This window comes from Ostrinia nubilalis, chromosome 14 (genome assembly GCF_963855985.1).
Source record: "Ostrinia nubilalis chromosome 14, ilOstNubi1.1, whole genome shotgun sequence".
In the NCBI taxonomy this organism is placed as follows: domain Eukaryota; kingdom Metazoa; phylum Arthropoda; class Insecta; order Lepidoptera; family Crambidae; genus Ostrinia; species Ostrinia nubilalis.
In genome coordinates this window covers 9,473,038-9,494,196 of record NC_087101.1, presented here as the reverse complement: position 1 = coordinate 9,494,196, position 21,159 = coordinate 9,473,038, and the positions used below count along the sequence as shown (strand labels likewise).

At 45.5% G+C, this 21,159-nt stretch overlaps 1 protein-coding gene across 1 annotated transcript in view; it reads right to left on the bottom strand.

The window, feature by feature from the left end:
• Positions 1 to 16,451, bottom strand: part of LOC135078323 (anaphase-promoting complex subunit 1) — a 31,181-nt gene extending 14,730 nt beyond the window's left edge. Inside the window, exons 1-19 of the mRNA XM_063972922.1 lie at positions 16,292 to 16,451; positions 15,762 to 15,966; positions 15,221 to 15,553; positions 13,698 to 15,067; positions 12,297 to 12,495; positions 11,634 to 11,794; positions 10,313 to 11,059; positions 9,735 to 9,925; positions 9,473 to 9,648; positions 9,211 to 9,363; positions 8,949 to 9,101; positions 8,687 to 8,839; positions 8,083 to 8,275; positions 7,781 to 7,996; positions 7,368 to 7,642; positions 6,616 to 6,807; positions 6,101 to 6,266; positions 5,280 to 5,432; positions 4,516 to 4,759 (exon numbers count right to left, since the gene is read on the bottom strand). Coding sequence (XP_063828992.1) covers positions 4,516 to 4,759; positions 5,280 to 5,432; positions 6,101 to 6,266; positions 6,616 to 6,807; positions 7,368 to 7,642; positions 7,781 to 7,996; positions 8,083 to 8,275; positions 8,687 to 8,839; positions 8,949 to 9,101; positions 9,211 to 9,363; positions 9,473 to 9,648; positions 9,735 to 9,925; positions 10,313 to 11,059; positions 11,634 to 11,794; positions 12,297 to 12,495; positions 13,698 to 15,067; positions 15,221 to 15,553; positions 15,762 to 15,966; positions 16,292 to 16,315 — 5,304 coding nt within the window. The 5' untranslated portion in view covers positions 16,316 to 16,451. The remainder of the gene's footprint in view (positions 1 to 4,515; positions 4,760 to 5,279; positions 5,433 to 6,100; positions 6,267 to 6,615; positions 6,808 to 7,367; positions 7,643 to 7,780; positions 7,997 to 8,082; positions 8,276 to 8,686; positions 8,840 to 8,948; positions 9,102 to 9,210; positions 9,364 to 9,472; positions 9,649 to 9,734; positions 9,926 to 10,312; positions 11,060 to 11,633; positions 11,795 to 12,296; positions 12,496 to 13,697; positions 15,068 to 15,220; positions 15,554 to 15,761; positions 15,967 to 16,291) is intronic.
• Positions 16,452 to 21,159: the final 4,708 nt, after the last annotated feature.

Below are 21,159 nucleotides of genomic sequence, written 5' to 3'. Positions count from 1 at the left end.
TTTCGGCCACTTTCAATAACATGAGGAGCTTATCCACTGCGAGTTAAAATAAGCATTTCAATCGAGTCTCTCTCATTCAGCTCTTACAACTGAGGTGACAATTCTAGTATCACATTTCTGGTATTGCTAATCAGACCGCGATGAAACTGGGAACGATTACACAGTTAACATTAACAATACAGCTGGGAATCTATTACAGAACTTCTGAGGTTTCGGCAATTTAGATGTGTAGTGCTGAGACAGTAATACCCGTTTTCACCATCAATCCCTAATTTTTAAGTGACTCCTATGTAACTTTCTGATGATTCTTATGAATGAAACTGAAACTGAAAGTTTCAAACTGGTCGCGTCATGTGTGGTCTCTCAACGGACGCTATGGCAGAAACTTAGATGCAACTCAAAAGTAACTAGCAGTTGCAGTTTCGTTGCAGTGGCGTTTCACCGTCTGTTCTGGGCCTAAGAGTCAAATGGTCGACGGAGATCGAAATAAAGTTCCTCAAAAGTACTGCGACTTCCAAAGTACTCACCCTTGGCTTGTTATAAATCACCCAGCTAGAATCTATGCTGGAGCCGGTCATGGGGACGAGCGCCAGCCCCGCCGCCACGCCGTTGTGGAAGGTCGGCCACAGCAGGCACTGCGGCGACGCGTCGGCTGAGCCCAGGTTGATGGTGTTGCAACGCGGCGGCGGGCCTCGGAGGCATTTAAAACTAACTAAAGCCTGGTCCGTGAGCACGTAGAATCCCGTCCAATGACCCCAAACTGCCCATCCTTGTCGCTCGCGCGTAATTACGTTGCTGTCGCGCTCGCACACTCACTGCGGGCGCGCGTCGCACAGTCGCGACAGCAATATAATTACGCGCGAGCGATAAGGATGGGTAGCTTGGGGTCATTGGACGGGATTCTACGTGCTCATGGACCAGGCTTTAGTATTCCTTTCGCAAAACTGAGACAAAAAATACTAATTGCTCACCCTTGGCTTATTATAAATCCTCCAGCTAGGTAGGTATAATCATCATCATCTTAGCCACAGGACGTCCACTGCTGAACACAGGCCTCCCCCAATGCTTTCCATGTTGCCCGGTTGGTAGCGGCCTGCGTCCAGCGCCTTCCTAATACCTTTATGAAGTCGTCGGTCCATGTTATGGGTGGACGTCCCACGTTGCGTTTTCCGGTACGCGGCCTCCACTCCAGAACCTTGCTGCCCCATCGGCCGTCAGTTCTGCGTACTATGTGCCCTGCCCATTGCCACTTCAGCTTGCTAATCCGTCGGGCTATGTCAGCGACTTTAGGCGGGCTTCGGAGGCATTTAAAACTAACAAGTCGAATATTCCTTTCGCAAAACTGTGACAAAGTAACTAATTACTCACCCTAGGCTTGTTATAAATCACCCAGCTAGAATCGATGCTGGAACCGGTCATGGGGACGAGCGCCAGCCCCGCCGCCACGCCGTTGTGGAAGGTCGGCCACAGCAGGCACTGCGGCGACGCGTCGGCTGAGCCCAAATTGATGGTGTTGCAACGCGGCGGCGGGCCTCGGAGGCATTTAAAACTAACGAGTATTCCTTTCGTAAGACTGAGACAAAAAATACTAATTGCCTACCCTTGGCTTATTATAAATCCTCCAGCTAGGTAGGTATAATCATCATCATCATCTCAGCCATAGGACGTCCACTGCTGAACATAGGCCTCCCCCAATGCTTTCCATGTTGCCCGGTTGGTAGCGGCCTGTGTCCAGCGCCTTCCTGCTACCTTTATGAACTCGTCGGTAGACGTCCCACGCTGCGTTTTCCGGTCGCGGCCTCCACTCCAGAACCTTGCTGCCCCATCGGCCGTCAGTTCTGCGTACTATGTGCCCTGCCCATTGCCACTTCAGCTTGCTAATCCGTCGGGCTATGTCAGCGAATTTAGGCGGGCCTCGAAGGCATTTAAAACTACCAAGTCGAATATTCCTTTCGCAAAACTGTGACAAAGTTACTAATTACTCACCCTCGGCTTATTATAAATCACCCAGCTAGGTAGGTATAATCATCATCATCTCAGCCACAGGACGTCCACTGCGGAACATAGGCCTCCCCCAAGGCTTTCCATGTTGCCCGGTTGGTAGCGGCCTGCGTCCAGCGCCTTCCTGCTACCTTTATGAACTCGTCGGTAGACGTCCCACGCTGCGTTTTCCGGTACGCGGCCTCCACTCCAGAACCTTGCTGCTCCATCGGTCGTCAGTTCTGCGTACTATGTGCCCTGCCCATTGCCACTTCAGCTTGCTAATCCGTCGGGCTATGTCAGCGCCTTTAGGCGTGTCTCGGAGGCATTTAAAACTACCAAGTCGAATATTCCTTTCGCAAAACTGTGACAAAATAACTAATTACTCACCCTAGGCTTGTTATAAATCACCCAGCTAGAATCGATGCTGGAGCCGGTCATGGGGACGAGCGCCAGCCCCGCCGCCACGCCGTTGTGGAAGGTCGGCCACAGCAGGCACTGCGGCGACGCGTCGGCTGAGCCCAGGTTGATGGTGTTGCAACGCGGCGGCGGGCCTCGGAGGCATTTAAAACTAACAAGTCGAATATTCCTTTCGCAAAACTGTGACAAAATACTAATTGCTTACCCTCGACTTATTGTAAATCACCCAGCTAGGTAGGTATAATCATCATCATCTCAGCTATAGGACGTCCACTGCTGAACATAGGCCTCCCCCAATGCTTTCCATGTTGCCCGGTTGGTAGCGGCCTGCGTCCAGCGCCTTCCTGCTGCCTTTATGATGTCGTCGGTCCACCTCGTGGGTGGACGTCACACGTTGCGTTTTCCGGTACGCGGCCTCCAATCCAGAACCTTGCTGCCCCATCGGCCGTCAGTTCTGCGTACTATGTGGCACTTCAGCTTGCTAATCCGTCGGGCTATGTCAGCGACCTTAGGCGGGCGTCGAAGGCATTTAAAACTAACAAGTTGAATATTCCTTTCGCAAAACTGAGTCAATATAACTAATGGACAGTTTGACACCATTCTCCAATAATTCGAAATCACAACTTTTATAAAAAGACAGTTCATTCTGCTCTTAAAAACTTAATTAATTTTAAATTACCTGTAAATTACGATTTATGGTCGCATTGTAATTGAAAAAAGTAGTTTATTTGAGTTGACAAAATAGTGACGTCACTTGCTTATAGTGCCATACAAAATCTATGGGAGATTTTCGTTTTGACAGTTTTAAAAAGTACGTCAATTGATTGGTGGTGTCAACATGTCTATTACTCACCCTAGGCTTATTATAAATCACCCAGCTAGAATCGATGCTGGAGCCGGTCATGGGGACGAGCGCCAGCCCCGCCGCCACGCCGTTGTGGAAGGTCGGCCACAGCAGGCACTGCGGCGATGCGTCGGCTGAGCCCAAATTGATGGTGTTGCAACGAGGCGGCGGGCCTCGGAGGCATTTAAAACTAACAAGTCGAATATTCCTTTCGCAAAACTGTGACAAAGTTACTAATTACTCACCCTCGGCTTATTATAAATCACCCAGCTAGGTAGGTATAATCATCATCATCATCTCAGCCACAGGACGTCCACTGCGGAACATAGGCCTCCCCCAAGGCTTTCCATGTTGCCCGGTTGGTAGCGGCCTGCGTCCAGCGCCTTCCTGCTACCTTTATGAACTCGTCGGTAGACGTCCCACGCTGCGTTTTCCGGTACGCGGCCTCCACTCCAGAACCTTGCTGCCCCATCGGCCGTCAGTTCTGCGTACTATGTGCCCTGCCCATTGCCACTTCAGCTTGCTAATCCGTCGGGCTATGTCAGCGACCTTAGGCGGGCGTCGAAGGCATTTAAAACTACCAAGTCGAATATTCCTTTCGCAAAACTGTGACAAAACATACTAATTACTCACCCTAGGCTTGTTATAAATCACCCAGCTAGAATCGATGCTGGAGCCGGTCATGGGGACGAGCGCCAGCCCCGCCGCCACGCCGTTGTGGAAGGTCGGCCACAGCAGGCACTGCGGCGACGCGTCGGCTGAGCCCAGGTTGATGGTGTTGCAACGGAATGGCGGGCCTCAGAGGCATTTAAAACTAACGAGTATTTCTTTCGCACAACTGAGACAAAAAATACTAATTGCTCACCGTTGGCTTATTATAAATCACCCAGCTAGGTAGGTATAATCATCATCATCTTAGCCACAGGACGTCCACTGCTGAACACAGGCCTCCCCCAATGCTTTCCATGTTGCCCGGTTGGTAGCGGCCTGCGTCCAGCGCCTTCCTGCTACCTTTATGATGTCGTCGGTCCACCTTGTTGGTAGACGTCCCACGCTGCGTTTTCCGGTACGCGGCCTCCACTCCAGAACCTTGCTGCCCCATCGGCCGTCAGTTCTGCGTACTATGTGCCCTGCCTATTGCCACTTCAGCTTGCTAATCCGTCGGGCTATGTCAGCGACTTTAGGCGGGCTTCGAAGGCACTTAAAACTAACAAGTCGAATATTCCTTTCGCAAAACTGTGACAAAAGTGACAAAATTAGTAATCACTCACCCTAGGCTTGTTATAAATCACCCAGCTAGAATCGATGCTGGAGCCGGTCATGGGGACGAGCGCCAGCCCCGCCGCCACGCCGTTGTGGAAGGTCGGCCACAGCAGGCACTGCGGCGACGCGTCGGCTGAGCCCAAATTGATGGTGTTGCAGCGAGGTGGCGGGCCACGTCCCGTGACGCATAGCTTCGGCAGGGTTAAAGGCTCGGTTGGCGCGCATGGGAGACTTCGGAGGGTTAACATGCCTCTGCGAAATAAAAAAAATAAACGGTGATTATGTTTTTAAAGAAAATCAACCCTATTGCATAATACATAGATAAACACTTTATTTTATACTACGCAAAACAAGAAAAAAAAGAAATACACAAAAGAGACGGCAAGATAAATTCAAATTTTCAAATTCAAAACGTTTATTTGCCAAAAAACACTCGTTTATTTGCCAAAAAACAAAAGATACTCGTTTGAGATGACAGTATTAAACTTGACATCGTGACGGAAAGAAATCCGACCAAGTGACGGATTTCTTTCATCGCACACTGATGTCTGAGTTATCACCGCGCCGTCCTCTCAATCTTTTTTTTTTCATCCACATTACAAATTAGAAAACATCGTCTTATTATCAGAGTCTAAGTGACATTCAATACACAATCTGCATCTATAGAAAAATAAGAACATTAAAAAAAGTTACAAAATAAAATCCAAATGAGACATAAACAAGTGAAAGCGAGTAAAACATCGTAAGTATGTTTTATATAGAAATACCTTACCTTGCGATAGGTAAAGCCATAGTTCTCGTGCTGATAGCGAAGAGATGCTTCTCCTGCTCTTCGATAAAGTCGTGGTCTGACACCTCGGGCCTTTGCGTCAAGTTGATCGTCACGGGGATCGACGACTGCAGAAGGTTGAATACCTCTGTCATCCTAAAATCATTAATTATAATGACTGTTAATGATTGATCAACATGAATGATTGTGAAAACTCTAACAATATACAAGTAGGTAACATTATTTGGTCATAAGATTACTATTCAAAGTAACCTAAGCCTTATTTGCTGTTACTAATTTCAGAATTTGCTATTCGTTTGTTTCACCCGAAAGATGTCCACTGCTGGACAATGGTTTCCTCCCAAAGATTTCCACAAAGACCGTCCTACGCCGCTCGCATCCAGGCACCTCTCGCGACCTTCACCAGATCGTCGGTCCACCTCGTGGGAGGTCTGCCTACGCTACGTCTTCCGGCTAATAATTTAAGTTTCATACCTTTTTTTTTTTCTTTATTTATTTAGGGACTTTTACATAGATGTACGTCAGTCCCATCATAACCTAACAATTTATAAAGATACAAGAAACAAGATACAAAAAGGATCAGATATTAAAGTATATGTAGTTGTAGTTTAAAAAAACTATTAATTATATTCCTTGATGAGTCATCGAAACCATTTTACATACAAGTTTAGCAGCGTCTGATGTAGGTTGAGCTAAAATAGTTTGAAAAATCCCCACATCAGATGCTGAGATAATTATGTAGTTGACTCATCAAGGATTGGCGCTCCCTTTGATTTTTAACACACTCCGACAGCAAGTCGTACCTGTGATCTCGTGGATACAGCAGCCCTAGCAGTTTACTGTTGAGATGCTCCATTCCCGTGCTGGTATCGTTGTCGTCGTTCTTCGACTGCGAGGAATCCGTTTGGCAGTGAGGAGTCGAGTTCAGCGAATATGCCGTCTCTTTCTCTAGCACTTCTAACGCCAAGGCTATGGAAATAAGAGTTTTGGAGTTTAAATAAACATCTTAAAATAAATTTCTCTATCGGTAGATAAATTATAACTATAGAGGCGAGTCTCATTCAACATAAAAAATACACCCACCTAAAAATATTTCTGTGTATTTTTTTGCCTTCGGCTTGATTATCACTTTCCATCAGGTGAGATGCGGACCTAGTTGTGGATATAAACAAAAGAAAGTGTATCTCCACAACGACCGGTCCTAAGTTATCACATCAAGCACTTCTTAACAATCTTCACCAATTCACCAGCCTGCGGAGTGGTGAGTACTACTTTTGGCCTTGCTTCCTTTTTGGGATTACAAATAAAATTCACTTACTCTCCAAATATTCCGACGTAGATTTGATTTTCTCAGCGATCTCCGCCTGCAGAGCCAGGTCTTCCCTCATGATGAGGTTATAGGCCTCCACCGGCCAGTCTACAGGAGGCTCGCTCTTGCATCGGCTGAATATCGTGAGCATTAGAAGACCGATAGCTGGGGGCAGGTTGTCTACGTCACGGGGGGTTATACCTGGAATTGAATGGGGATATTAGTCAATGGACTGGTTTAGGGGATAACTATCTATGGAGAGGATGTGTGAGATATAATGTAGTGTTTTCGAAATAGCTTCTCGGGTTTTTGGCAAAAATCAAAGTGTAAAATGTTAAAGCGACGATAGCCGAACGATGAAAGTGTCAGACTGGCCGACTCGTGATCCTAAGGACGTGGGTTCGATCCCCGCCGCCGCTCGACTATCGTGGTGAAACCACTCGTAATACATACGGTTACTTTCTGTCTTTCTAATGTGTGTTATGGTGGCAAAGTTCGTTAAAGAACGGGCTAGATGGACTTAAATTATTTTCATAATAATCCGAGGCGAGGCGTACTGCGCGCAGTCGCGGCGTGCTGGCGGCCATGCTGTCGCGCCGCGTGACGTTACACTCCCGCGCCCGCTGTGACGTCAGCGGTGACGCGCTCACCTCTCTCGCACGCGGTGCCCACGGCCTGGCAGTAGGGCGAGCTGCCATGCTGTCGCGCCGCGTGACGTCACACTCCCGCGCCCGCTGTGACGTCAGCGGTGACGCGCTCACCTCTCTCGCACGCGGTGCCCACGGCCTGGCAGTAGGGCGAGGCGTACTGCGCGCAGTCGCGGCGGCCGCGCGGCGTGCTGGCGGCCATGCTGTCGCGCCGCGTGACGTCACACTCCCGCGCCCGCTGTGACGTCAGCGGTGACGCGCTCACCTCTCTCGCACGCGGTGCCCACGGCCTGGCAGTAGGGCGAGGCGTACTGCGCGCAGTCGCGGCGGCCGCGCGGCGTGCTGGCGGCCATGCTGTCGCGCCGCGTGACGTCACACTCCCGCGCCCGCTGTGACGTCAGCGGTGACGCGCTCACCTCTCTCGCACGCGGTGCCCACGGCCTGGCAGTAGGGCGAGGCGTACTGCGCGCAGTCGCGGCGGCCGCGCGGCGTGCTGGCGGCCATGCTGTCGCGCCGCGTGACGTCACACTCCCGCGCCCGCTGTGACGTCAGCGGTGACGCGCTCACCTCTCTCGCACGCGGTGCCCACGGCCTGGCAGTAGGGCGAGGCGTACTGCGCGCAGTCGCGGCGGCCGCGCGGCGTGCTGGCGGCCATGCTGTCGCGCCGCGTGACGTCACACTCCCGCGCCCGCTGTGACGTCAGCGGTGACGCGCTCACCTCTCTCGCACGCGGTGCCCACGGCCTGGCAGTAGGGCGAGGCGTACTGCGCGCAGTCGCGGCGGCCGCGCGGCGTGCTGGCGGCCATGCTGTCGCGCCGCGTGACGTCACACTCCCGCGCCCGCTGTGACGTCAGCGGTGACGCGCTCACCTCTCTCGCACGCGGTGCCCACGGCCTGGCAGTAGGGCGAGGCGTACTGCGCGCAGTCGCGGCGGCCGCGCGGCGTGCTGGCGGCCATGCTGTCGCGCCGCGTGACGTCACACTCCCGCGCCCGCTGTGACGTCAGCGGTGACGCGCTCACCTCTCTCGCACGCGGTGCCCACGGCCTGGCAGTAGGGCGAGGCGTACTGCGCGCAGTCGCGGCGGCCGCGCGGCGTGCTGGCGGCCATGCTGTCGCGCCGCGTGACGTCACACTCCCGCGCCCGCTGTGACGTCAGCGGTGACGCGCTCACCTCTCTCGCACGCGGTGCCCACGGCCTGGCAGTAGGGCGAGCTGCCATGCTGTCGCGCCGCGTGACGTCACACTCCCGCGCCCGCTGTGACGTCAGCGGTGACGCGCTCACCTCTCTCGCACGCGGTGCCCACGGCCTGGCAGTAGGGCGAGGCGTACTGCGCGCAGTCGCGGCGGCCGCGCGGCGTGCTGGCGGCCATGCTGTCGCGCCGCGTGACGTCACACTCCCGCGCCCGCTGTGACGTCAGCGGTGACGCGCTCACCTCTCTCGCACGCGGTGCCCACGGCCTGGCAGTAGGGCGAGGCGTACTGCGCGCAGTCGCGGCGGCCGCGCGGCGTGCTGGCGGCCATGCTGTCGCGCCGCGTGACGTTACACTCCCGCGCCCGCTGTGACGTCAGCGGTGACGCGCTCACCTCTCTCGCACGCGGTGCCCACGGCCTGGCAGTAGGGCGAGCTGCCATGCTGTCGCGCCGCGTGACGTCACACTCCCGCGCCCGCTGTGACGTCAGCGGTGACGCGCTCACCTCTCTCGCACGCGGTGCCCACGGCCTGGCAGTAGGGCGAGGCGTACTGCGCGCAGTCGCGGCGGCCGCGCGGCGTGCTGGCGGCCATGCTGTCGCGCCGCGTGACGTCACACTCCCGCGCCCGCTGTGACGTCAGCGGTGACGCGCTCACCTCTCTCGCACGCGGTGCCCACGGCCTGGCAGTAGGGCGAGCTGCCATGCTGTCGCGCCGCGTGACGTCACACTCCCGCGCCCGCTGTGACGTCAGCGGTGACGCGCTCACCTCTCTCGCACGCGGTGCCCACGGCCTGGCAGTAGGGCGAGGCGTACTGCGCGCAGTCGCGGCGGCCGCGCGGCGTGCTGGCGGCCATGCTGTCGCGCCGCGTGACGTTACACTCCCGCGCCCGCTGTGACGTCAGCGGTGACGCGCTCACCTCTCTCGCACGCGGTGCCCACGGCCTGGCAGTAGGGCGAGCTGCCATGCTGTCGCGCCGCGTGACGTCACACTCCCGCGCCCGCTGTGACGTCAGCGGTGACGCGCTCACCTCTCTCGCACGCGGTGCCCACGGCCTGGCAGTAGGGCGAGGCGTACTGCGCGCAGTCGCGGCGGCCGCGCGGCGTGCTGGCGGCCATGCTGTCGCGCCGCGTGACGTCACACTCCCGCGCCCGCTGTGACGTCAGCGGTGACGCGCTCACCTCTCTCGCACGCGGTGCCCACGGCCTGGCAGTAGGGCGAGGCGTACTGCGCGCAGTCGCGGCGGCCGCGCGGCGTGCTGGCGGCCATGCTGTCGCGCCGCGTGACGTCACACTCCCGCGCCCGCTGTGACGTCAGCGGTGACGCGCTCACCTCTCTCGCACGCGGTGCCCACGGCCTGGCAGTAGGGCGAGGCGTACTGCGCGCAGTCGCGGCGGCCGCGCGGCGTGCTGGCGGCCATGCTGTCGCGCCGCGTGACGGTCTGGACTCCTGCGCAGCGACCCACGCCCACTATAGTGAGAATCTGTAATACGAAACAAAACATTCAGGAACTTTCTAGAAATTTTACGATAGCGCTCCTTTAAAACTTGCTTCATAAAAAATCTGCCATAAGGGTGTTTTTAATATGGTACGGATTTCATCACGGACGCGGGATTGCCCCGCGTCGCTCTACCCTCCGCGTGCGTATTCCACACATTACAATAAATACTTGCGGATATCACGCATGCGGGACAATCCCGCGTGCGTTATGAAATTCGCACGATTTTAAAAACACCCTAACACATTTTTAGGCGCACACACTATCCACATAATTATGTTCGCTTGACTTGCTGGCAGGGAATTAGTTGAATTCCCTACCAGCAAGTCAAGCGAACATATGACATCACTCAAATTTTTGTGATAGTGTTACCTCAATAAGATCCCTGGACATATTATTCACATCTGTCAAGTACGGGTAATACCCAGCGTCTTTATCTTGCAGCATACAGTTCAGGTAGTTTAATATGTGCGGCGGTTCATTCGTGAAGTAAGTCGGCTGAATCAGCTTCTGCAACGTTGCCTCTGATACTTGAGAGTTAGATTCTTCAATATCCAAATCATAATCTGTTGGGAAATCCAGCCAGTAGTGATTCACGTAGCATTCCAATTTCAAGTCTTTGGATATCTGATACAAAAAGCCTGAAAGTGGCCTGAGGTCTGTCCAAAGAATAGTGTTCAATTTAGTCTCTTCGTACACCAAATGGAAAGCGTACAGCACTTGTATTGTATAGGGGAATAGTAACGCGTTTGTATTGAATTGCGAAGGTTTTTCCATTTCAATGCTGTTTCTTAGTCGGTGTATTCTAGCCGTTTTGGAATCTAAGCTGGGCGTCGCTTGTATATGAAGCATGCTTGCTAGAGAGTTTCCAATGGTTTTGTGTAGTTTAGAATTTAGTAAATACTCCCAATCTTCATGAGACCCGTCACTAGATGTTCTCTGTTTCTTGGTGGCCACTTCAGTGTGTTCAGTTTCTTCGGACTGTTTGGATTGTGATAGTTTTTCGACGTCGTAGCCCATTAGGAAGAAGAGGAGGTTGGAAAACATGGACCATTCTTGCTCTGGGGTTAAGTCTTGCGTGCCGGGTGCGTTGCGAGAGCCGTACCATCTTATTATGACCTGTAAAGAATAAAATTAATTGTTTCCACTACACCAGTTACATTAAGGGCTGATTTTTCAACCGTCGGATAACTTTTAACTGAAGAATAAGTTTGGCAGATTGACAGTTTTAGTACGGGAAATATGTCAAAATGACAAGGTTATTCTTCAGTTAAAAAATATCTGACGATTGAAAAATCAGCCCTAAAAAACAGAACTTTATCTGTTAGAGAGTACAATTGAATGTTGTAACTACAGACCACTTTTATGAACTGAGAATTTTTATACAGTGTTTTGTTACAGGAATTATAGATCGTTTCATCCACGAAGACGCGCCTTACCACTTTTTGGGCGAGGGAAGCGCGGGGTGCGGGGACTTTGATCCGAGCAATCCGAGCGTCATATTGTAGTGTGCGTGTGCACTCATGGATACTGTCGTGTATATCGATGACGTCTCCATAGAAACACATTGTTTACTAATAAAATTGATTTCATTGGAGTCAAACTGCATTTGTTGAAGACATGCCGCTTCACATACTTTTTCAAAAGGCAAATAAATTATTTTACAAACTGAAATCCCAAATTATCAAAGTACCTGCATAGTAATATCCTTAGGCAGTATCGCCTTCAAAGCAGCACAACACCTGGTGACGAGGTCGGAACACGATATGGTGGGCAGCGAAATACGGTACATGACTCCGGAGTCAAATTGCAGGGTCACACGCGAGCTGGCCGCGTCACATAGACCACTAAGACCTGAAAGATAACACATCAACGAATTTACATTAAGATTATGATTTCGTAAATAATTGGAGGGGAGACACACGAGACCCTATTAAGCAGTGTCCATTTGTATAACATGAACCATGATAATTATATCCTAGATAATTAATGCGTGTCTCGTTTATTATTATAATAAACTGTCAAATAAGTCTGGATCACTGCTTTAGACTGCATGACACAAAAATGTTATTCTACGTAATGAAGTACCTAATCTATTCCTAACCTAATTTCTAATGGAGTCATAATGTTTAGCAGTCCGTCCTGTGGCTAAAATGATGATGATAGAGTATTTTCTTCACTGAAAAAACAATTTCCAGTTTAGAGATTGAAGTCCATAATATTTAAGTTATGACTTCAAGTTCAATAAAAACAAAAACTTTAACAGCTCATGTTTATACATGCACATGAAATTCAAGCCCTATAATTTTGCTATGGTATCGTTTGCAGACAGCGAATAGGTAAAACATGAAACTACCTAAAGATTCCTTCTGCTCCAGCCTGGAAGCACTAGTATGCGGCACCGGCGACAGTAGATGCAACGCAGAGTCGTCGAACGCAGACGCGTCGTTGCAACGGCTCGGTAATAGACTGCTGCGGCGAGGAAACGGAGATTGGAAGGTCGGCTTTGTGTATGGAGAGTCGATTAGACGCGCTAACACTCCCCCAACATGCACCTGGAATTAGGAGAATTATGTCCTTTTTCAACACCAATCTCTAATTTTTAAGTGACCCCTATGAAAACAAAATGCCTGTTATTTGTTACCATAGCATAGGAGTCATTTCAAAATTAGAGATAGCTTATTAGCTTATAACAAAAATTAAGTGGCAGTGAGTAACTTAAGACCTTAACAGCGCCCCGATTGCGCGGATTAAATGTCTCCGATTCATTCGCGCTTCATCTCCAGTCGCGCTCCATTTTCTTTCTAGCTGATGTGCAATACGGTACGCAACGTACTTCGTTACAACGTATCACGGTGAACTTTACCGTGATACGGTACGCAATACGGTATCACGGTAAAGTTCACGCGCTAACAAAGATAAAACAACGGATTTATGCACTTTCCATTAGAGATGAGACGTATTTACTAGAACAGATCCACACACTAGGTATTTTACAGTACTAGGCGGCACCTATTCCATTTTAAAAAATACTTGATCCACCTAGTATTTTATAAATTACACGATTTCCGACCCTACCCTGAAAGTAATAGAGGTTATTATTGCGTAATCCGTAGTCGTGTATTACGCGCACCTAGTATTTCTCGCTAAGCTTATGTGCGAACGTAGAGATTCACTCCGTCTGTCTGACCAAACAAATTTGAGCGCGACGAAGCAAACGCACACAAACGTAGTCAAACCATATTCATGTAAATAATAAAAAAGTATGTAAATATTTTTATGAAATTGATATCTTTTAAATACGCCAACTTTTAAGTTGACAGTCCAAAGCCTGTTGAAGTATGAAGGGAGGAAATATATTATTATTCAATTTCAAATTGCATTATTCATACTACGGTTGTATCTTTTCAAAGAAAATTGTATTTTAAAGTCATATTACTTGGATTAGTCCGCACTAGTCGCGTCAAGTATGCTAAATTACTACGTACTAGGTGGAACAGGTATTTGGATCGAGTATTAATAAATACTTGGAATAGGTGCACCTAGTATCAAATTTACCTAGTATAACCCATCTCTACTTTCCATTGACAACTTATTTTTTAAACTAAAATTACTAAAACAGTGATTGTTCGGTGAAGGGTTTAACTTGCGTTTGAGGAAAAGTTGCTTTCTGTATGCTGAAAATTTTTGACGGCATAGATGGCACAGATGACGGCCTATTAAGTACGCGTAGGTAATAAACAAAAATGTTACTAACCTTGCCTACAATACTGTTGCCAGACTGCAGAATAATGTTTCCAGATTCATCAATCAGAGCTATCATATTCAAATGATCCAAAACAACTGCATCTTTAGCCAAAACTGAAGACACCGCGCCCACGATCAGATTACTTTTCGACGGCTGTCCATGAGAATGTGACTTCTGCAATCGTATAATTTGAAGTCTGCTTACGCTGCTTGTCTTTACAATAAAGCATAAGTACTCGTGGCCAACCAAATCAGTGTGTAGAAACGTTTTCATATCGGCAGGGTTGTCGATTCTGTCGCGGCGTAATTGCTGGGTATCTGTCCAGATATGTTCCAAGCAAATATCTGGATACAAAGGCAGTGAGGGTGGCGTCTGCATCATGGTATTAGCCATCATCGAAGTACACGATGCTTGGCCTATAGACGCGTGAGGCGACAACCCTTGCTGATGGAAAATGTTCGCCATTGGACTGTTCTGCCTTGATCTAGAAAACGTTGGCGTACTTGGCCCTTTCTTAGATTGATACGGACTACCTAAACCAGTAGCCCAACTAGTTGCATTCTTGCCAATGTTACTATGAGTATTCATAGGACTATTCAGGTAGTCGCAAGACTGACTGAACAATGTTGTCGTAGAATTTATGTTGGGGCACATTGTTAGGCATTCATCTCGTAACGCCTTACGAATCTTCCATAGGGAATGGATAGCCAATTTCCAATCGTATAACAGGATAATACTGGGGTTGACGCTGACGAAAACAATTTGAAGATCCCCATCATTATAATACTGCAATCCGACAGATGGTGACTTCATAAGAATAGGAGTGACTTCATCCAAAGGGTGGGACAACGAGAAGCATGTAGGTAAAGGCACATCCAGGTCATACCCAGATACGGATTCAGCACGTAACCTCGCGCTCATATTGAAAGGATAATTCGTTTTCGATCTGGAGAGAGTACTGTTATGTGACTCATTTAATTTCAAGAATGATGACGGTAATATTGAGTTATGTGACATTGGTGAAGCTTGCTTCTCTAAAAGAACACCATATTTTATAGGCCACACTTTTTTGACTTGAAACGGTACATTGTTTATGTACTCTCGACCGTCTGTTGCAAAAACTTGCATGCATTTGTTGTCCATGAGTAAAATAGCAGGCATCACTTTGGTGGGGATATGTTCTGTGGTGTCCTCAATTTTTATGTTTTTCTTTTCATCGGCTATTTGTGAATTCAAGGCGTCAATGAGCATAGTGTTGTTGATGTTTATGTGGAAGTTACAGAAGGCAGCATGTTTGATGGGATTTTCAAGAGTGTAACAGCAAATTGTTTCTCTATATTCAGGAGCAGAGACCTTAGTAGCTGGAGTTGAAATTAAACCTGAAACAGCAATGAAATGAAATGAATTGTTAAGGTGTCATAGAGTTGGTCATTTATTCCCATAAAAGTAGATTTCAAATTTATGAACACAAATGATATAATTAAAAAAAAAAAATTAAGTCAAAACCAATGAAGACTGCATAAAAATCGCACCTTTAGACCAAACAGCAGTGCATCCCTTTACATACAGTTCCTCTTCATAAGAACTATCAGTTTTGGGATTCAAAGGTCTCTTCTTAGGGCTTTTACTAAGTCCGTTGTTTAGATGGAACTTTTTGGACATATTACTGGAACTGTTAGCGCTGCCAGCTCTGGACGGACCAGCCGAGTTGACGCACTCTGTATCCATCTTTTTGACACCACCCAGCAGTTCTGACTTGATGGAAATGTTGAAATCATTTTTGAGACGGCTTGGCGGTCTAAACGATTCTGAGTTGTAATCATTTTTCAGATCCTTTTGAGCTTGTGTTAGGTCGTCTTCAATTTCTAGAAAGTAAATGTGATGATAATTTACACAACAATCATCTCTGTTCTTGACTATCTGTTTACAAATAGCTAATTTAATGATGAATTACTATAAATTATCATTTATTACAAATAAAAAATATGCAACTTGTTGGTGTTCTTTTTAGTTAATATAATAATGAAATTATTTTATATTACTTGCACTATCTACGAATGTAAGAAGCCTTACCACCAGTATTCCTGTAGTAAACCTCTCTAATACACCACCACTCTTGTTCGTCTGCTTCCTTCGCCTCCAACAAGCTCTCATCTTTGATCGCAAAGTTCGTCAACTTATAAAGCAGCGAGTTCTCCGACGCTGAGATGTTCTGCCCCTTCCCGTAAATCTGACCAGGATGCTTGGCTATCACAGTTCTACCGTGAGGCACAAACTCCTGAAAAATTAATTTGTGTACAATATCAATGGGGCGATAATAAAACCCATGTTATCTTATAGTATCTTTGATTTTGACGTTATTTGAGTCTTGGTACAGCTCATCAAAGGGATAAGACACTTCAAATGGCATAATTTTAGTGAAATCTCCACGACACAGGGTATTCTAGTTTGAGTTTAGTAAATCCAAGGATGCTGTTTTATGTTAATAAATCACTAATTAGGTACATTGAGACCTGGTGAATGTAACAAAAACATGTACTGTGCTGTTTCTTTGAACTAAATACATTTTATTGCATCTAAATAAAATCAAAACAACCACTTACCAATGGTTCTGAGGCGGCAATCATTGTATTCTCATCCAGATTTGAAACGATGTAATTTCAACTCTTTATCTCAAGCATACAACACTTTTCAGTTACAAATACGAGATTAATAATTGGTAGAGTTTGTTTTCATCGAAAAAAAAAAACCCAAATTGCGAATTTCAATATTTCAATTGAAAATGCGAGTCCACCGGTCACCGTAATTTGACAGTTGGGTGACAGTTTTGACAACGGGGGAAATTGCAGGGTTACCTACAGTAATAGGATAAAATCCCCCCACAGAAATAAAACAACCAAAAATGTAGGTTAGGTAATTTAAGTTCGGTCGTTCTTTTCGAGTCCATAGTCATTTTAGATTTTAAAAAATGAAGTAAAACATGTTTTTGTGTACCTGTTTTTGGGTTAGGGGTCATAAATACAATTAATCGTGAGATCAATAAAATCTGACGACAGGTGACGTCATAATAATATTATGATGACCAAATTTTTGAGTAATGAACTGTAAGAAATCAGTCAAGAAGACTGATCATCATACATAAAATCCTCGCATTTCCCCAAGTTGAAGTTCCCCAATTAGCTTCGCTTTCCCCGTAGTTTAGGGAATTCCCCACAAATTGGCAATCCTGGAAAATTGACAAGTTGTTTTTTTTAGATGTTTCACGGCTCTGGGTTGAAATCGGCCATTAAACCTGAACCTGCTCACAGACTAAGAAAACATAAAATCCGCGGGAAAGTTTTGAATTATTATTTCTTGGTACTAAATAATATTTTTTCATTCTTTCAAGTAAATTCGTGTTTGTATGGTGAAATTGTAGAAAAGTGAGCATGATCTTCTTACCCCCTGGCAGCCTGGTTTGCTTAGCGCAGTCCCTTGCGTCAAATTCGGTATTAAATAGTTTTGATTTTTACAGATCGCAATATTATAAAAAGTTACCTATTTATATATGTCACCGTAAAATTGTGAATTCCGTCAGATTGTAATCTGACGTAGTTAAATTACAATCTAACCTAACCTAACCCACTGTTAGTTTACAATCTAACGCGTTATATTATAAACTGACAGAGTTCACAATTTCACGTTGACATATATACTATAATAATCATAAAGACAAGTTATAGCCTGACCAGGAACATAAAAACCCTCGCCATGTTGCGGAAATCTAATGGTACTAATTTCTTTTAATGGCAACAATAACTAAAAACTTCATTGACATGTCACCTTGCATGTCAGTCTATTGCTGTCAAAGTGTAAACAAACTTTATTTTAAATGTGCGCAATTGATTTTGTGAATGAAATTGCTAAAATCTTTTTATAGTCGTGAAAGAAAAGTGGTTCACTATGTGTTAAAGTATTTGTCGAAGAGAAATACCAAGGGTTCGGACAATATTTTCATTGAATAATGTTTCCAACAAAGGTTGTCAAATTGACTGACATGTTTATCGTATAGTACAGTCCACTATGAAAATTAGCTGTGGTTTGTTTCAACTACCTATTTTAAAGTTTTTTGTCACTTTCTAAGTGTTGAATTTTATGGAATTGGGAAAGAAGTACCGAGTTTGAAGCGTTCATGAGCAGACATTGCAGTTGAATATTCAAGTTCTGAATTTGATTATTGATGAATAATAAAATAAATCCTACTAGCTCGATTGATGGTTTCATTTAATTTATTTAAACCAGGTTACCTATAATAATGTTTTCGTTAATTTATGAAAATATTAAATTAGCCCGTAATCCTGAATCCTGATACATAAAGTTAGCCTATTAATTTAACACATGTACGACTGTACTCAGTGTTGCACTATCAAATGCAATTGATGCGCCTCTATGCCAGGGTTTTTATCTCAGATCATAGAAGGGAATAGATGTGAAACGGGGGCGTGGCGCGTGTCTCCGCGATATGCCCAGAAACGAACATCGGCCGCGTAGGTAGGTTAGTCGCGATTCAGTCGTACTAAGGAAATGTTCTCCGATATTTTGGATAATGCGTCGTTACGTGCAATAAAACAAGTGAAACGAAGAACTACAGGAACAATGGAGTCATTTACTACATGTAAGTATTGCAAATCCATTGGTATTTTGCTTATAAATAAAAAAAACTAAACATTTTTACGAACGAATTCAGTGCCGTAACAGTTACTGCGATATCGAAATCAGTGGTGATAAAAATTCTAACACACTTGTACATTGACGATTTAGTTAGCAACCACTTTATGTCATGCTCAACTACTGCGCAATGTATTTAATTTCTTCCGATATCCACTGTCGTGTGAACATACACAGTACGGCCGCATGTGCCGGTCGTAACATAGTGCCGTGCTCGTGTTCTAATGCGGTTTCCTATTATCGATAAATAGAAGTAAATTATAATTTTCTATTTTGTAATTTTAAATAAAAAAATGATGTGTTACTTGCGATTATAAGATTTTACAAAAAAAAATAACAGTAGAAGTAATTAGTAACTGTCAACTATGTAATTACTATAAGAGCTAGTTGAAAGCCTAATATAGGCATTATTATTGATAAACATAATTATGCGGTACGCAGATCGCCATAATTAAAAAGTAAATGCGTGATAGTAGTTAATAATAACGTATAATAATAAAAAGGTTTTCATACATAAGCATTTTGTGAAATCAGTTTCGAGCCTTGCCCCTAGATTTAAAGTATCGATATCTTGTCGACTGCATTTTATCTTTGTTCTCTCACTAGCGTTTCAAAGTGTGCGTCACGTCACGCGGCCATTGATTGGCCATAGGGCATGCCTTCTGGCCAATCACAGCACTTTTAAGCCGGTTGCACATGTTGTCGTAGACTCTCAGTCGCTTTGTTTTTACACAGTTGAATGTGTGTGTGGGAGCTGTGGTGGGGGAAATGTGGGGACACTGGTTCTCGTTGTAGTTACGCGCGACTTCATATCTATTCTCTTTCTATGATCTGAGGTTTTTATGTTCCTGGTCAGGCTATACCTACCTAAAAGCGAGCAATAATCATAAATATGATCACAATCATGTGAATTGTTATCTGTAATAACTACCTACAGGCTACAACATGACGTGCCTTCAATAATCACAATGATGTGATGCGGGCAAAACGTAAAGACGCTAATAAACTAAACTTCATCATCATCATACATAATATTCATTTCAGCCATAGGACGTCCACTGCTGAACAAGGCCTCCAGAAATGATTTCTACAATGGCTCAGAATGGCTGGTTAGTGGCGGCCTGCATCCAGCGTCTTCCTGCTACCTTTATGTGAGGTCGTCGGTCTTCATACACTTAATAGGTAAGTATTACCTAGGTATATCTCGAATAATTCGAATCTAATCGACGAAATGCATAGAAGAATGGCCATCTACTACCACTTACACCAATTAAAAAAACTCCCTAAAACTTATTTGGGGGACGAGTAGATTTTTTCACTCTTCTACATAAAATGGTAGGCAGCACGCAAGTGCATCTGAAGTCATGGGGCTGTAATGTAACTTCATCAACAGTAGATCTAAGCGTGAAAACAATATAGATGTTACGGTAAATGTGATAAATGTGAAAATTATGAATAATCGCCGGTCATTATGAATAATCACCTCATGATTTGGTAAATGTGATTATTAAGAGATCATTTATGTGTGTATAAAACTAAATAAGCGGCTTAGCCCCCGCCGCACCTTAACCTATTTTTCACTTTAAATCAAAACAATGTGTTATAGGCATTATGGCTATAACACATTGTTTTGATTTCCAAACTCATTTTGCCAAATTATATTAATACTATATGATATCAAAACGTTCAAAATGTGAGGGTTGTACACGAGCCGGTGTTCTCTTTTATGATATTTTTTAGTATTAAGGTTACATTATTAAATAATCACTGATAAATGTGATTAATTTGTCACTTTTACCTCGCCTGTCGGTAATTATTCATAATAATCGGCGATTATTCATAATTTTCAATTTATCACATTAACCGTAACATAGATACGGATACGTTTACTTTGTTACCCAACTTATTGATTGAGATAAACACGTGCTAAACTTTACAATCGCAATTTCACACAAAATTAGTAAATAATAATAAATATCTTTGGACAATCTCACACAGCATAATTAGTAGGTACTTATTAATTCACATAATTATATCTGTTTTCTGCCAATTAAATTTATGCAGATATATTATAATTTAATTACCTACTTTATTTGTTTTGTACAAAAACTAATTTACGTTCGACACCCAGAACATGAATTATTTTCTTATTTCAAAGATTTTACTTTTTCAGATAGAATCCACAAAATCATATAGGTAAGTAGATACTTATATACGAAGGTAAACTGGTGGAGAATGCTTTAGTGCATTAAGTTCGCTTTATGTTAAAATTTATTTGGCATTAAAGTTTTGTAGATAAAATACTTAACACCATCCTCTCTAGTTGGTGGCTAACCTAATGCATCTTAATTTTATGAGCTAGAAAATGTAGCTTATGTACTTACCTATATTACCTACGTAATACTGCAATGAACCGCAGTCGGTTGCAACTTCAGTGATAACATGGACCAAATAACCCTGAAAGTTAATGGAGATGAATATTCAGGTTTGTACGAGTGTACTAAAATATCTTTTTTTTTTAAGATTATTAATAATTTGTTATTTCACAAGTTCCTAATACTCCCGTTAGCCCCTCGTACTAAGCTAAATAATTATGCTTGTGTGAAAGTGAGCTCACCACAATAATAGAGCGGCCGGCGTGCGGCGGGGACCGAACTCGCGTTCCCGGATCACGAGTCGGCCAGTCCGACCCACCAGGTTGGAATTTTGTTATGCCACCTGAAGGGAAAGTACTCTTAATACTGTAGAATCTACAATAAAGGAA